Source organism: Osmerus eperlanus, chromosome 18, assembly GCF_963692335.1.
Source record: "Osmerus eperlanus chromosome 18, fOsmEpe2.1, whole genome shotgun sequence".
Classification (NCBI taxonomy): domain Eukaryota; kingdom Metazoa; phylum Chordata; class Actinopteri; order Osmeriformes; family Osmeridae; genus Osmerus; species Osmerus eperlanus.
The window spans coordinates 6,863,457-6,881,094 of NC_085035.1; the positions used below are offsets into that span (position 1 = coordinate 6,863,457).

General features: G+C 44.2%; 1 protein-coding gene across 2 annotated transcripts; it reads right to left on the reverse strand.

Moving 5' to 3' along the window:
• Positions 1-1,469: 1,469 nt before the first annotated feature.
• On the reverse strand, positions 1,470-16,543 carry LOC134038596 (metal transporter CNNM4). Of its 2 annotated transcripts, XM_062484068.1 has the most exons (8): positions 15,001-16,543; positions 13,025-13,168; positions 12,661-12,795; positions 12,148-12,317; positions 8,572-8,668; positions 7,219-7,308; positions 4,914-5,089; positions 1,470-4,753 (listed from the first exon to the last, which is right to left on the reverse strand). In XM_062484068.1, the coding sequence occupies exons 1-8, from the start codon at positions 16,409-16,411 to the stop codon at positions 4,184-4,186; spliced, it is 2,793 nt and encodes a 930-aa protein (XP_062340052.1). In that variant the 5' UTR covers positions 16,412-16,543; the 3' UTR covers positions 1,470-4,183. The 2 variants fall into 2 exon arrangements, with proteins under 2 accessions (XP_062340052.1, XP_062340054.1); XM_062484070.1 differs by lacking the exon at positions 7,219-7,308 and having other exon boundaries at positions 15,001-16,542.
• Positions 16,544-17,638: the final 1,095 nt, after the last annotated feature.

Sequence of the window (17,638 nt, forward strand, 5' to 3'; positions counted from 1 at the left end):
GCTCTATGGAATTATTTAATTTACCCGTTCTGTTGATATCTAGCAAACTTTCCACTACAAACATCTACTATATGACACTTAGGAAGACAACTCATACTGTTTTAAATACACCAATGCTAAACATATATAATATATAATTTACTCACTCAACAGCCAGCAGTTCAAAACTTTACTAGGTAACCCAAATGAAAACACTTTCAGCTTTCCGTTTCAACCAATTCATTACATATTAAACCTGGAATGGTCTGGCGTACCTTCCCAAAACTACTGTGCACTATAGGGACAGTAACCAGGCACTAACCCTAGTTCTTTAGTTAGGCACCAACCCTTAACCCTGAACAGTCAAGAATAGGCAGGCATAACATCAGTAGCGAAATTATTTCAGGTTTTATTAACCCCATGGACTGCAAAACTCGTAACAAGGTCATTAAGAACAATATGTACACATACAGAGTCCATGTGTGGAGAAAAACGTACACATTTACTCACCTAGAAAACTGTTCTTTTTTTTCAAAATAAAGAAAAACTTAATAAAATTGAGCACTCAATGAATGTGTAATAAAAACAGTAACTTTTGTTTCCAGCTGTAGCTGACCAATCTAAATAAAGATTCTAGAATCGGGCAGGTAATACCCTTGTCTGTATGTAAAGCTATACTCATAATCTGACTTTTTATAGTGGAATAGTGTGCTTAGTCAATGGAAAGAACATATAGAACTAGTCCTAATGCAAGTTAAATGAAATTGTATTATCTGACAACAATTGAAGAGCGGAGGTCAACTAATTCTGAATCTGGCTCCCAGATTTAGTCTAACATCCTAGGCCCTATAAAGTTTCGCACCAAAATCACACTGCTAGTGAATCAAACAGTGGGGAAACCCTGCCCGGGCCCCAAGCACTCTCCTCCAGGTATAATCCTCACACTGGAGCAAGGTTCTGAAAAAGAACAACAGGAGCCTGCTGTATCTCGGCCCAGCGCCCCGGCTAAGAGCCCATGGCCAGAGGTCTCCCAAATATTAAAAACAGCTTAAAAGACTTGGTCAACAAGTTAATAGTAGAGGAATTTCAATATTTTGAAACGGCAGGAGAGGAGGGTAGATAAGGGGAATGAAAAAGAGAAGGGGGGGCAGGAAAGGCAAAGGGAGGGAAGGTAGAAAAAGGAGTGTTGGAGAGGAGCAAGGCCAGAGACAAGAAGGACGCATGTGTGTTTGGGGGGGGGGCAGTAGGTGGGAGGTTAGAAAAGGATAGGTTTACAAAGGGAGGAAGCCGTACACTGCAGTTACCCACAAGCTGCTGAGGTGCCAGTATGCCATTCTACAGGAGGGGCACATCTTGGTTCCCAGGATATTTTGCAGAAATGGAAAAAAGCAAACCGTTCCATGGCTTTGATTATCCAGGTGACAATACATGATCCGACTCCTACAAAATGCTACAGTATAAGCTTTAAAACATGAAGAGGGAGAGAAATGTACTTTGAGGTCAAATCCGAGCAATGCTTTATTGCTATGCAATGTCTTACAACTATTGAAAGAAAATATCTTGATAGTTTTTTCTAACAAAGGCTACATTACGCATAAGATCAATATTCCTCCTCTTTCTCACCCCATAACACAAATCACATCAATGCCCAATTCTTCATATACAGAATATTTACATGAACATAATACAGGCAGGTTTTAGGAAATCGAAACAACAGAGTCTTCCACAGAAAGATGTGTTTCTCATAAATGGAAGACCATTTCATGTGACAACACGTCAAGGTGCGTTCCTAGATTATGATAGAATAATAGAATAAATAGAATATCACTCAATAAATACAACATTTCAGGTTTGAACAACGCTTTCACATTGTTTCAGTACACAGTCTAAAACATACAAAGCCAACCAGTGGCTAAATCGAAAACCAACATATGACTGTTTGCTACATGTGACCTATATGAACCAGCAGGCAGGTCTAGGATTACTTTGTGTGTAAGGCTGTGTGGACTATAGAATTTACATCACAAAATCAGACAGAACCTCTCAAAACTGTGGACGAAGGGACATCGTCTGTTTTTATAAAATCTAAATTCTATGGTGCTAAAATAGAGATTATACTCTCATTCAGAAATAAGTTTTCCTTTGGAAGAGAAATGCTTTGGAATCAATATCATATACAGTATTCAATGTTCACCTGCACCTTGTGCATATCTCACACTCACTGGTTTGTGTTTTCAGTGGTAGCTTATACAAACAGGTTTTTGTTTTCAGTCAATAAAACACTTGCTAATAACAACAAAATAATAATCACAATTGTTTAAATTACTTCAGTCATTGCATACATAGGGGATAGGTAAATAACATGCTAGCAGCAGTCCATGTCTGAGCTCCCCTTCAGTAAGAACCCACAGTTGTCTTAATGATGTTAAATCACACTTCATGGTATCCTTGTATTAAAAGAACCCAGGTCACACATGTCCTTCAAGTCAGTCTCACTCTGGAGGACACTCCACATCTACTCCATGGCGTGTCAGGGTACAGTATAATTACACACACACACACACAATAAAATATATTTCACATTGTATCTGAAGAGTCATGAACAGTATGTATCCCTGGTTGGAATGCCTTTTAAAGTACACAGCATTATTAAATTAGGAGGAATGTTTTTTTTGGTGCCACCGAACTACACAGTCTACTCTTGTGATGTCACGATGAATAGCAATTTGACATCCAAAGAAATGTGACATCACATGTGGAATTCTTAACTCAGTTGTAATATCACTAGATTGATATCACACCAACGCAGCCGCTCACAAAGTAAAACTAAATAGTAACAGCAATAAAATAACTTCTCCTGGTGTGACAGAAAGAAAGATGTAGCGGAAAAGGAGCCAGTATTCTACTGAGCTCTACTTCACAGTGTGTTTGTACTTGTGTAGTGAAAGTGGGTCAGTCTTTGTACAGTCAGTGTCATCTGAAGAATGCAGCTTATCACAGTACACTGATGTTCTCAAGAACCAAGAAATGTCCAAAATAAAAAATCTAAAAGGAAAAAATTAACATAAGAGAAAATATAAAACAGTACATCAAATAAATCTCAAACAGGTAGAAATTAATTGTATGCAAAATAAATATATTACTCCACTATTTTTCATTAAGTCATAATATATTCTCTGACTGGAAGAAGTGTGAGGAATGATCCCTTGCTTTTGTACTGCAACTCCCCTTTAGTCTGAGCCCAGGCCCCTCCAAGTACAGCACAAACACAGCTACGTGTTTTAACTTGCAAGCCCTTTAGTGTTCACCTCACAAATGCCTGTGTCAGGAAAATTATTTTTGAACCTGGGCGAATTTGGTCTGATCCACATTGGGAATATCCTGTTTACAACTTTGACACATTTCAAGGTTATGCTGCACTGAATTGTATGAGGACATCTGAGTTGGGAAGATGACCCCTGTGACTCAGTTCACTATATATCTGTAATAAATATATATATATACTGTGTGTGTATCTATATTTCTTTTCTTTTTTTGCGCAATCTTTGGAAAACAAATGAACATGAGCACAAAGACACAAATCAAACTCCAACTAACTGTTTGCTTGTGTCAGGTCGGTAATTTTTTGGGTGTTGCCTTTAGACAGGTCATACACAAGAGGAGTGAGGGTGATGGAGATGTGTGTGAGTGTCTTTTTGAGATATATATCTAGAGAAAGAGTGAGAGGATGGAGTGGGGTTTTACAGTGCACAGAAACAATAAATAGCAAAGTGCTATTTTCATCCACCATCTGCCTAGAGCCAGGGACTTCTGGGAATAATCACAGACTCTAATCATGCAGACTGTGGTTGTGTAAATCCATGATAAACCTCCTCCACCACCTTCCTCAGTCTTCCTGATCTCAGTCTTACAGCATTGATCAACTCACAAACACTCTCCCTCAAAACACAATAAAATGTTCTGTCAAAATGAGCATTATTGTCTTAACTCTCTTGCCCTTTGAGTAGAGAGTAAGCCATATTAAGTTAGGAGAAAGGGAAAATACCATGAAGAGAGGAGAATACAGGAAGTCTCTTCCCTAGAATACCTCACATTAAGTAGTAGAGACACCGGGCAAGGACAAGCATCAACAAGCACGGGAGAACTAGGGTGTGTGTCTGCTGTGTGCGCGAAATTGAGTTTTTCAACAAACTCCCAGAGGCTATCAAATGGTACTCTCTGTGTGTGCGTGACTGATCGTGTGCACGTGCGGGTGAGAGTGGGCATGAGAGTGTGTGTGACTGTGTGTATGTGGGTGACTTGGCCTGCGGGTGCCTCCCACGCAGTTCTTCTGCTCGTTGAGCAGAGAGGCCGTCTCTCCTGGGCCGTTCTCTGGACGAGCAAACGGGGGGGAGAATTGGGGTTTAGGTGGGAGAGAGCAGGGGAGAGTTGTGCACGTACCTGTGCCCAGGGAGGAGGGGGACGTTTGGGGTAAGGGGGTGCGGTTACAAGGAGGAGGGGTTGGTTGGGGCAGAGACTGGGTTGATCTGGTGCCTGAGGAGGGGGCGTTGGTTTGGGATAGCTGGGTACGACCAGTTGGTGGCGTTGGCTGAGAGAGCGATGGGAGGCGTTTTAGGGGTGGGGTGTCCAGGGGTAGGGGGGTGCGGGCGGCTGGGGGGGTGATGGGAGGCAGGGGGCCGGTGGTGTCGAGACGGGTGTGGCTGCCCTCTGGAGACTGGGGAGTGCTATCCAGCCTGGAGGCCAGGAGACCGTTCTGGTACTGAGAACGTGTGATCTGAAGGAAGAAGAGAGAGTGAATTTAGAGGCAGAGAGTAATAGAGACAGAGAAAGAACAGTAGAAGGAGACCGAGTGAATGAGAGTGATGGAGAGGGATCAAATAGAGAGAAGAGAGGCAGCAAGGCCTTTGAAAACCAGGAATGTTGAGGAGTTTCACCTTGACGAACTGAAGGTCTGTGAGAGCACGCACGCAGAAGTCCGGAGTGTACTGGAAAGGAGTGCCTGGAAGTTGCGTGTTGCTACCTGTCACAGACCCGCCTTCTGGAGGGCGCTCGGTGCAACTTAGAGATGCAGAGCGGTTCAGACCACCCCCATGTGACGGAGAACGGAACTCTAAGATGGATGGAAAGAAAGTGTGAGAAGACAACAGATATATACTTGTACTTTTACAGACACACCTTTCTCTCTCTCTTTCACACACACACACACACACACTAATTTACATGTATATAGGGTTGCAAAATTCTGGAATTTATTACCAAATATTTTGGGGAATTTATGCTGAAATTAATTTTTAAATAAATATATGAGATATTTATTACATTCTGTCTCTAAGGTAGACTGAAATCATAGCTATGGGAAAATATACTTATGCTTATTCTGTACATGATGTTGCAATATCAATAGAATTTGGATCCATAGACACTGTAGTTTTCCTGATTGAATAGTACCCAGTCAGAGTGTCTACATTGTTGTGGAATTGACAAACCAATTGAATGTCAAAACCATTAAACAGCTTTTACTCACTAATGGTAAGCATCTTAATTAGATTACCTAAATTCGTTTTTCCAACTTCCTGGTGTCCGTGTCTTTTACATCTAATATTCAGTCACATTCTGAAAATTATGATTCTGTTATGGTTCTGTACTACTATAATAATCCATGGTGCTTTCATGGTTGCCAGGAAGATTCCATCCCTTTGCAACCCTAATGTAAACACACCCACACACACCCACACAGTAAAACATAGAACACTAAGCAACAGGAAAAAATGAGATTTGCACAGTACAGTGGTGTTAGACAAAAGACAAGTGAGAAAACAAATTCAGTAAGGGTTGAAAAAAGTGATATTAGTGAGAGACACCAGGTCACGGAACACACAAACACATTTGGTGCACACCCTCACAAAATCTAAACATGCACACACAGTCACACCAACACACACGACACAAACAGAAGCAGTTATCACTTAATGTATAACATTTAGTCATTTTTTTTGTCATTTAGCAGACACTCTTATCCAGAACGATAAAGAGCACATGAAGACACACTATTGATGTATGATAAGTGATAATTGGATGACTTAAAAGAAGATGAATAATTAGCTGATATGTGCGAGTGTCATTAACTTTTTTCTAATACATGCAGTAAAGGTTAGAGCACTTGAAATGACTAAATAGAGTATCTGAACCCACAGACCAAAGCACTGATTGGCTGTACTGTAGGGAAAAGTGTGGGGCTAAACACAATCATCATCACAGTCTTGAGAATGTGACTTTACGAGAGTTCAGTGATTGAGTGAGTAGTGAACAGTCTAGTCAACAGTCCAGCTTTGTCCCAACTAGGCCCTATACCTTTGTGAAGATCTGAGTGACTGGATGGTTTACAGCAAATAGGTAGATAACTCCTTTCCAATGTGAGGTTAACACAGTCATCTCTTTCTCTGGAGAAACAGCATCAGATCTTCACAAGTGCACTCGGCCCTCGGCCAAGGGGTGGCTTGGGGACAGAGCCTCATGTTAGGCAGTGGTAGTGCAGGTTAAGTAAGGACAGGTGAGGTAAACATTGCTCATAACCACAGCAGTAGGATCAGATTAGCATATTATAAAGATAGTACTCTATTATACCAGCCTCATAAAAGCCAATGTACAATATCAGACTGTGGATCAGTGGTTAGACAAAGTGACTATATGTCGTGACAGGTTCAGGGTTTTAGGTTTTAGGGGGGGTATAGACGATGACAAGGGGTGCTGTGGAACACTCCACCCAGAGCCCTATCCAGCAAGTCTCTTCTTCCACATTACCGCCTGCCTGTGATTCTGAGGCTAGCTGAGCTGACAGTGGCCCATTATCATGTGTTGTGGCATCTGGACCATCAGTCTAATGTCCTGGGCTGTCCTGTGCTACTGTTCTGTGCAGGAGAGGAGTGCTTGTCAAATGCCGGCCAGATTACCAAGCCTTTGCTCGCTTTCCAGGAGGAATTAAATCACAAGAACAGAACTAAAGCAGGAAAATACCAGAAAAGAAAACAATGATTGTTGTCGATATTTTATTCCCCTTCTGAAAAGTTCAAGATGCAAAGACTTGGTAACCGCGATGTCCTTATCCTACACTACCTGCTGGTACTTGCTGGAGCAGGGCTCTTCAAAGGATGAGTGAGGAACAATAACAGGGTTTATTGGCTTAGAAGTAGCCTGATCCATGTCCCCCCACCCACCCTGTCCCGCCATGCGAGTCATTACCTGGGAAGCGACTGAACAGAGAAAACCTCTTAAGAGAAAGGCGTCGCGGAGGGGGTGATGCCACTGACGGGGAGAGAGGGGGGGTGACGGCTGAGGGGGGTGGGGAGAGGAGGGGGAGGAGAGAGAGATGCTCTCGTTTACAAGTTAATTCAATATGGGGGCAGCACAATCCTGCTCCTCTCCCAGAACTTATAAGTTCTTTTCAGAAACCCCATTGGAGAAAATTCATATTATTTCTGTACAGAGGGGTTTCTCTACAGCTATCCAGTCAACATATCTGCCTATTGGTGAAGGACGGCTGTTCAAAGAAAAGGGTTCTCATGTTTGACTTACGGTTTCACACATAAAAGCTGTACACATCATAGCGCATGCACACATACACAGATAAAGTACATTGCCTATGCAAAGCACAGAGAACACTTTAGGAAATGGGACAAGGAGTGCAAGAGAGACAGAACACGAGAGAGAGAGAGAGAGAGAGAGAGAGAGAGAGAGAGAGAGAGAGAGAGAGAGAGACAGAAAGAGAGGAGACCAAGTTTCTAAATTGTAAACAAAAGACAGTTCCAGTAATTCCACAACTTTGACTAAATCCTATTGCATCTATAGCTTCTATAAATGACACAAAGCACTGCTTTTTTAATTGGTCTAATACATTAATCAGCTTATAGCATCAATACGCTGGAAACCATGGAAATGTATAGGTCCGATGCTATACTGACATCTGACCTCCAAGTGTCGCTAGCGTGCACAATTCTGGATCTGGTGCTGTTACTTAATGCTGCTTGAAAGAGCGACATGCGTGTGCCCAACACCTACTGACACACCGTCAGTGTCCTGCATTATGGATGCCCTGGCGGGACGCCTGTTCTCGGTGTGCACAAGCACATACACACCTTTCAGCTATCCTATAATGTTGTTGGTTTGCTGTGCATGGCTTTCCTGTCTAAATGTCCCTGGAACACTCCAGCTACAGGGTGCGTGAGTCACACACGTTATGAGTCACCAGAGCCCGTCGCTAGGATGCTCATGTATGCTAGCATGGGACTGGCACGACTAGACTGTCCTCTGCCATGGTCCTTTCTGGCTGTTTGACAAACTTTAACGCCAAAGGAAATACCACGGCACTGGGAAGTTGGAGACCTTATTCCTGAAGAGTGATGAACGAGAGACAGCGAGAGGGAAGGAGATTTGTGGTGTTTGAGAGGGTTTCATATCTGTGTTTGAACATAATCGTTTCCTGTGTACACAGTTGACTGTGTGTTTGTATTTTGATAAATGCATGTGAGCCTGTATGTGTGTGCATGTGAACTTGTGTGTGTGTTTGTGAGGGAGTGAGTGAATGGGTCAGCTTACCCAGGGACTGAGTGCTAAGAGCCATTACTCCATAGAAAGAGAATGGACCCGTCTCGAACATCATATTTTCATTGCCCGCCTCCACCTCCACTCGTCCCTGGAAAACACAACCACAAAGCACACGACCACCATGACTTTCAGGCATAACGCTTCAGTAGAAACTGGGTGGTATTTTAGTAGACAGGGACAATGTGAAATGTGTTAGGAATTGTAAATACATGTTCTGTATTTACATGCAATCTAATACGTTTTTTATTTTGTTTGTGCCAAAGTAGTCCATACATTTTTCTGGATTTAAATCGGAAACTAGACCAAAGGGGTTGTCCAGTGGTTAGGTAACTGAGACCCCTGTCCGTCTCATGAATAATGCATGATTGGGACAGGTGTGTCTGCTGACGTTCCTGTCTCTCTCCCTCTCTCGCACGCTCTTCACACACACACATGCACACACACTCAGCATCCGGTGTCAAAGTGTTCCCGTTCAGTCTCAACCCGATGAGTTGTGAGACACACACATGCAGGTGCAACAACCCATCCTATACTAAACACACACACACACACCTTTCTGAATGGCAGAACTTTAGAAGCTAAGCTCATGTTGCATGTTGTCACCCAAACTGCAACTCAGGAGTCAACACCAGTCTTACTCCGTTCCACACACTCACACACACACACACACACACACACACACACACACACACACACACACACAACCTGGGCCTTGAAAATACTTTGGTCCACTTGATCTGTGGATTAGTCCATGGATCAGTGACAACCATTGGGAGCACCCCAGCTACTTTCATATAATTGATCCGTTTAAACCGTTAAATACAAAATAAAATAACTTAAATACAAATAAATTGTTGGCATTCAGGACCAGTCTCAAACAAGGATGTGGTGAAAGGAATGATGGGCTATATTGAGCTGTTTAGCTAGGACTCATTGCCATGATCTCTGCCCCAGGGAGATATGGGTAATCCCCCCTCCAAATCAGCCCACAGAGAGGGAGGGTGTTCACAGTGTGTGTGCGCGCGAGCGTGTGTGTGTCTATGTGCATTTGAGGGGGAGGGGTGACCTTGGGCCGACCGTAACAAGGGGAGCTGAAGACCGTAACAAGGGGAGCTGAAAAGCAGACCGATTTACTTGCAGAGAGTGCGCATCCTCTACTACATACGTGTGTGTGCGCGCCCGTATCTTTGGTGACACAAGGAGATTAATCAGCAAATAGTTCCTTTGAACAATGTGTGAACAGGGGAACAAACGATGTGACACTGCGTGTACTTACTTACTGAGCTAGCCACCCTCTTTCTCTCACTTACGTTCCATCTCTCTCTCTCTCCCTCTCTCTCCCTCCCCCTCTCTCCCTCGCTCTCCCTCTCTCTTGCTGCGTCAGTGTGAGCCCTCAAATCTCTGTGCCCCCCACTGCTCCCCCCCCTTCCTTCTCATGCTGGTGCAGGGGGAGGGATTTGTAGTTGGATGCTACAGCTCAAGGACCATGAACGTACACAAAGAAATGACAGTTTCTCAGTTTGTTTTGCCATCTTCTCTCCTCTCCTGCATATTTGAGCCCCACCCCCTTCCCTCACTCACACCACTCTTCGTCCTCCTATACTCTGCTCATGTTTCTCCTCACACCATCCTATCCTATCCATCCCCTCCTCTTCTCCAATTTCCTCTTGACGCTCTCCTCTCTTTCTTGTCTTTTTTTCCACCCAATCCTTGTCCTCCGCTGGCAATCGACAATCTCTCTTTCCGTCACCTCCCTCATCTCTCTTATGTAAGAGGAATGTACTAGTGAAAGACACATTCACTTAGATGTCCCCCAGTGCTGAGCTCACCCCACAGACACAAACACACAGAAAGAGAGAGAGAGCGAGAGAAAGATAGTGAGAGACAAAGCAACAATTATATTGTCACAAACTAACACACTCTGTTGTTAACCTTTGCATTAAGATGAGTTGTGCCCGTAATGTAGTTGGTGCATAAGATGTCTGTGAGAGACACACAGATTCCTAGAATTATAGATAGGGCACCGTGCCCGTGATGCAGTTGGTGAGTAAGATGTCGGTGACACACAGATTTCTGGAATTACGGATAGTGCAGTGCCTGTGATGTAGCTGGTGATGACAGTTCTTGGTGGATTTGGTACCTACATTTCTCAGATCACTATTTAAATTAGTTAAATAACAGTACTTGTTCAACCTCCACATCATCTAGTCACTTATGCACATCATAAAAGCTAATTCTCATTATTTTGAACTAATTGCCAATGGTCTGGTACATTCATGCAAATGATTATGTAGCCTACAATTGGCTGCTGTTTCCTACATTATCAATTGCTCATGGTGATCAAAATGTATTATATTGGTTCTCTGTTAAATTGTCTTACCCCCACAAACATCTAGACATTTAGTTCATTACATAACACAATGGTTGAGCCAGTTGTCGTAATTGTACGCTTAATTCACCACCCCCCACTGCATATACAGTTCTGCCCAAGGGGTGTTTGCTAGGTTTACATTTAGCAATCAAATTTGATTCCTTTGTACTATGCAGTTCTAATTGATCATTGGTTTCACTTGTTGCTTGTTTACCCTTTCAGTTAACTATTTATACCTGTGTTAGTTTTGTTGCAAAGTCTTGTTCCTTCCGTAGTTCAGTCTAAGCGTTTGTATATTATAGTCTAGTCCGTCCCTGTTTTGACCTTCTGCCTGCTCTTCCCAACTACGTTTTTGGTTTACTTACTCAGCCCTGTTTGCCTGTTATTACACCCCTTGGCTCTACTTTTGACTATGATTCTGGATGATCTATATTGCCCTGTCTGCGTAGTTACAGATATCTGCTTGTACCTCAAATGCCCTGGGATTAAACAACCCCTCTGCTCTTGGATCCGTCTTAGAGGCCGTTTTTGTTACAACAATGCAGTAAAAATAATATTGTTTCTGTCGTATGCCTGTTAGTGACTCGCTATATCCATCCATATCCTTTCAACTCGCAAGATCAGTGTCTCCAACGCTTAGTGGAGCTCAGCCAAGCTCAACATGGAAAGGGTTCTATCGCGAAACTGGCAGCAAATTATATTTTAGGGATCTCTAAGTGCTTTTACAAACAAGGTGAAACGCAGCACTGCACGTCCTTGGGTTCTGAGATGAACACCTGCAAAATCACAACCTTGCACACTGCCTGGTTCTCTTGCTAATCGTTAAACAATCGTTTATACCCTACCCTAAATAATACCATAAAATCCCACAATAAAACGTTCACAGGCACAGACAGACGCACACACACAGAGAGAGATTTCTCAAATTACAGTATAGATACAAATACAAATGTCTCCGTGAGATTTTGGGTATATCTAACGATGTGTGTGTGGTTTGTGAATCCAGTGTGATTGCTTAGCTTGGAATCCAATCCACACCACAGAAATCATTGACCTATCACATCACACCCTAATTCACAATTACCAGTGCGGTGTGTATACAATAACAGTAGCCTACGATGGAACTGAATGGTTCAGACTGCTCATGAAATTAGCTGCTCGAGCACACATGGACAAAAAGTGAGGCGAGTGTGTACCTGTAGGATGAGTATAAAGTAGTCTACGGGTTTGCCCCTCTGGTACACGTAGTGTTGTGGCGAGCGCTTGTCGCTGTCGTTGAACTTGATCTCCTGGATGACGTCTGGGTGCCTGAGAATCCTAAGCAGGACCTTCTCTGAGATCTGCATGGGGCTGAACAGGCACACCTCTGATGGAGGGGGTGGAGCGGGGCCAGGAAAGACAGGAAGAGAAGGTTGCCAAAAAGGGAGAGAAGTAAATGGGTCGACAGGTGAAGCCCATTAGGATTGAGGGAGAAGAGGGAGGATAGAAGATGGGTTAGAATCCCACAAAGCACCTTGAATCCACAGCATACTAACAAGGTTTCCCGAAACCACATCAATCACCATGTTTACAAAACTGTGTTGCAAGTGTTTTGGTCATCTCTCCCTGTTCGCTTAGGCTCAAGTCCCAACCTGGCTAGCTATGAGAGGGTAATGAGAGAGACAGCCGTGAGGACAGGGTAGGACTTTCACCCTGCTCTACAGACCTACCTGTTGCCAGGAAGCGGTGAGCCGCAAGCATCAGCTGAGGGCTAATCTTCACCTTGCTCTCACCCTCCTGTTTAAAGGCGGAGAAATCCCGCTTATTCTTGTTAGGGTCCACTTTTTTCCTGTTTCTGTTGTCAGCTGGAAAACAAAAAGGGGTGATGAGAGGTGGAGAGGTGAAGAGAAGATCGGGGGAAGGAGAACACTAAGGAAATGGCTGGCTTTTATTCACTATTAAGAAAACTAACTGCCAATCACCAGCTGTTAGACCACCTGTTCCCAGCAGGCCCGCAATGTGCATGCTCAGTACAGCGCACAAATGTATGCTTGTATATCTTTACATGTTTTCCAGTCGTTGATGCAGACTCACTGTAAAGGTCAGACTCATCCAGGATCTCTGATTTGATGATCTCCTCTATGACGTCTTCTAAGGTGACCAATCCCAGCACCTCGTAGAAGGGATCTCCCTCCCCCTCGTTGTTCACCTTCTGAACGATGGCCAGGTGAGACTTGCCTGAGGGGGGAGGGGGAAAGAAAGAGAGAGATAAAGAGAATGAGCGAGAGAGAGAGCGCAAGAGAGAGAAAGAGAGCGAGAGAAAGAGAGTTACTATCATTCATTTGCTCCCTGCAGAAACACCACACCTCTATTCAGAATGATCCTTGGCTACAAGAAGGTCAGGGACAGGATCTCATCTTAATCTCATCAACACTGGGCAGCTGAGTTGAAAGCAAGTGAGGTACTATACTGAAGGTGACATTAGCGTTAGCGGGTGTGCACAGAGTCTGTGGCGTTTCCATTTTCTGCACCCCTCTGTTCTCCTGTCATCAGAGCTGTCAGATATCCCACTGCCGTTTGATCCGTCAGAGCAGTCAGTGAGATTTGGTCTGTGAGGACAGACTGAGCCTGATGCCTTAATATAGACAAGACTTAAAGCTTAGAAGAAACAAGTTGAGTGAACTGCCAGGGTAAGATCATGTGAGACAGGGGGTGGGGTTAGGAGAGGGATAGCGAGAAAGGGGGGGATGGGGAGGAAGGAGACAAAATGAGGGTAATCCACTCTTCTGGCATATTTTTCCCTTCTTCTGCTCTCCTCCATCCTCTCAGAGATGCTCACGAGAGCTGCTCTTGTGCTGTGCACAGGCTTAAGTGTGATTGTTTGATTGAGAATATTCTACAACTAATAGGCCTACCATCTATACCAAACACATAGCAAAAATACACGCTAGCTGGGATTCAAAACCACACACCAGCATGGTGTGATGCCAGTTAACAGCGACAATCGGCTCACAGAGACACGCACCCAACCAATGACCTTACATTCCATAGCCTGACACGCCGGTGTCAAACTCCAGCCAATCAAAGCGCAGAGAATGGACACTGGCAGGTCAGCAGGTATAAGGTCACACAGTGATTATCATGGTGGGTGCTGACCTTAAGAGCTAACATGGCCACCGGTCTGAAGCAACGGCGCAGCCATCTTTAATGAGTCTTAGGAGACATTTTATGCCATGTTAACATGGGCTTTGACTTAAGGCAATGCTGGAGATGAGAGAAGGTCAAATTGAAATGTTGGGCTACAACAATAATTTGCACAGTTGTAGACCCCATGTATAACTCAAAGACTAGAGTTGGAGTTTGTTTTTCAATTCCAATTGTACCCTACCCTACGACTCACTAAAAGTATGACAACCAACACGCTGCTGTCTACAAACGGCTGTTGTCACCACGTTCTGGTTTTGTGGTGACGGCTTTTCAACATCATGTTGGGAGTTGGTCTAACCTCATCTTACGGCATGTGAACACAGTTCTGAGAATGACAGGTGCTATAGGACTGGACAATCATGATGAGTGACAGACCTCTGGTCTGACAATGTTGTGGCTGCTACAATAGTGGCAAATCATGTAAAGGCCTGAGCTAAAGCATCAACACTGAGGCCCTCTAGGGCTACAGATATTCAGTGCTGCTCTCCAGACCAGTTCAGGTTAAGGAGAAAAACTACTGAAGGGGAATATACGAAAATCTAGTCTGATCTGTGTGCAACATAATGTGTGTCACATTTTTCCTCTGCTGTGTTTTGGCAACTAGGCTTTCGAAATTCCACTAATCGATAAAGCTATCAATACAAAGCCAAAGAGCATGTCCACCCAAATGCACATAGGAACATGCATGTGTTCGTGCAGATGGAAATAGCTGAATCAACAGGATTCCACACAAAACGTTTGGAGGAAAAACACACTGCCTACTTGTCAGGCCTAAGTCAATCAACAATCCCAAACACGTCTGCAGACAGACAGATGAAACACACACCACACCACACACACACATCTAGGGAAGAAACACACACCTTTCTTAAACTCCTCCAGCATAGCGTCAAGCTTGGTGTCATGAAACACAAAGTGCACTGGATGGTTGTAGAACTTGGTGATGGTCTTCAGGGTTGAACAATCATCCGGGTCCACAAAGGCCAGGTCCTTCACATAGAGGATGTCGACAATGTTGGAACGCTCATCGTCAAACACAGGGATTCTTGTGTATCCGCTCTCCATGATCTCTGACATGGTGTTGAAGTCCAACACGGCATCCGCTTGGATCATGAAGCAGTTGGACAAGGGTGTCATCACGTCCTCCACAGTTTTGTTCCGGAGCTCGAGAGCTCCTTGAATCATGTTCATCTCCTCTTTCACCAAGTCGTTGTATGGTTCGGTGACTTTTAACATCTCAACCAGCTTCTCTCTGTTGTACACAGTGCCTATCTCCTGACCCAGTAAAACATCCAACAGTTTACTGACAGGGAAAGACAGTGGGAAAGTCAGGAGCATGAAGAATTTTGTTACCGTTATAGTGTTGGCCCCCACTGCCAGTCCGTGGCGAGAGCACAGGGCCTGGGGAACGATCTCACCAAATATCACAATACCAACAGTGGAAGCTACCACTGCCCCCAACCCTGAGCCTATAAGATCATCGAGGAGGATAGTGAGGGTCGTGTTGACAAGAACGTTGCCGAGAAGTAGCGAGCAAAGCAGATAGTTTCCCTTGCTGCGAATGGGCTCGATTTTACGTGCGTATTTTTTTTCTTTCTCAGTGCCACAGCTCTGGACGATGCGGAGTTCCATAGGATCCAAAGCCATCAGCCCTAGGTTCAGCCCGCTGAACATACCGGAGAGCACCAACAAGCAGCAGATAACGATGACCTGCAGCCACAAGGGGAGAAGGGACTTCTTTTCCTCGACCACCAAGAGTTTACCATCGTTCTCTCCAAGAAGTGCCCACCTGCCGCCGTTGGCACTCCTGACGCACAACCCATATTCCTTTTGCGGTTCGCTCTTCCGAAGCGGCTTAATGTTTATGCTGAGAACACCGGTCGTTCCTCTGCTACTGACGTTCATGTAAGTCCCGATACTGAAGTCTTTGGTAAAATCTACACAAGTCCTATTCGGTGTGTCAATATTGTCATCAACGCTATCCTCGTCCTCGCCATCACCTCGTTCCGTAAAGCGGATCTGCGTCCAAGTACCTGAGTGGAGCTGCACCCCGTAAAACCGGAGTAGAATGGTGCTCTCCTCAGTTACCTGTATGACACCGTCATCGGTTGTCGAGGCGGGTTTGTCGCTTCTCTCTAGCCGCATACCAAGCACTTGGCTTCCGCTGTTGCTGACACTCGATGTAGCTGTCTCGGTCCGTCCTCCGACGGCGCCCCACAGAAAAACTATTAAAGTTAGAACATATCCCTGCTGCCCACTCCATTCTGTCGCCATGTTTGTTTCACTCTTCGGCGACCTGAGAATAGACGTCACTTACTCATGCCTCATGGCTCCGCCTATCTGTTTTCAGCGCCTAACGGGCGCGACAGGTACAGAAACACGCGCGTACACATAAATATTTTTCATGGTATTTTAAGCAACAGATAGACTATGTCCAAGCCAACTGGCAAAATTATTTAACCCTGTCATTTTCGTCTACAACAATTTACGCATCACAATAACACGACACTCATGATTGCATGGCTTATTCATAAAGCCTTCTTTTTTCATTTAAAATTCATCGGCTACCATGAATGTTTTCTTAATCATCATGAGGTGCACGCTACAGCTAATGAATATGCACCATCACATTTTGCTGTGACTGCCGAGAGCAATGCGGCATACTGAATCCTGCGGTGGCCAGCGGTTTCCCATCCAATTGTAGTTTAAAGACCCAGCTGTTATGCAAAGGGGATAGTGTGAGTCCTTGTCTCTGCACCATCCCGCATCTCTCTAACTCGGCCTTATCCTAGACTAGGCGGAGGGACGCAGAGGGGAAACTTGGACCATGCAGACTGCACTCGGTGTATGGCAAAATGTGTTTGGTCAGCATTCCATTCTTGGTAGCGAAGCACCCAATAGCAAATTTAGAATGTGAGGTTATATTTAGCTATCATATAGGGTACTAGAGTTGAAGGAAATTGCATGGGACCTAGGGTTGGAAAGGGGTCGATTATTAGGCCACCATGGCAGACAGTGCAGGTCAGAGTGTATTATGCAACTGTAAAGCCTAACGCAAGCCCTGACCCTCTCATTCAATGTGACGAGGTTTTTAACCTACTGAGATTTTAGCCAGCAAGAACTAACGATTAATCAGAAAAAAACATTATAGTCTACGTTATATTCCTTTATATATATTTTTTCACTGCAGAACGTGTCTGGTCTTTCAGCTGTGACCTACAATTATGTAATAGAGCCTGCAGTTATCTATCCCATCCACCGATACAACCAATGAGGCTGCAACATTCCCACGGTCACATCCTACCGTTCTCTGAACTTACACTACCACCTAGTGGTTAATGTGAGAATGGTTCAATAATGACGTACATTGAGTCAATTGAGGCTACTGCTTCTATTATTAGATAGTTCCTTTATGTCTGGGCCATTGACAGAAACGTATAACGGAATAGGCCGATACCATTTTCAAATAAACACGTAACTACAAAATCAAAAATAAAACAT

What these genes read in the sequence shown, in the direction of transcription:
- LOC134038596 (XM_062484068.1), bottom strand. Translation starts at nt 16,411, where the DNA reads ATGGCGACAGAATGGAGTGGGCAGCAGGGATATGTTCTAACTTTAATA. An exon ending in GCTGGAGGAGTTTAAGAAAG is followed by an intron (nt 13,169 to 15,000) that starts GTGTGTGTTTCT and finishes CTCCCCCCTCAG; the next exon opens with GCAAGTCTCACCTGGCCATC. An exon ending in GGATGAGTCTGACCTTTACA is followed by an intron (nt 12,796 to 13,024) that starts GTGAGTCTGCAT and finishes TTTGTTTTCCAG; the next exon opens with CTGACAACAGAAACAGGAAA.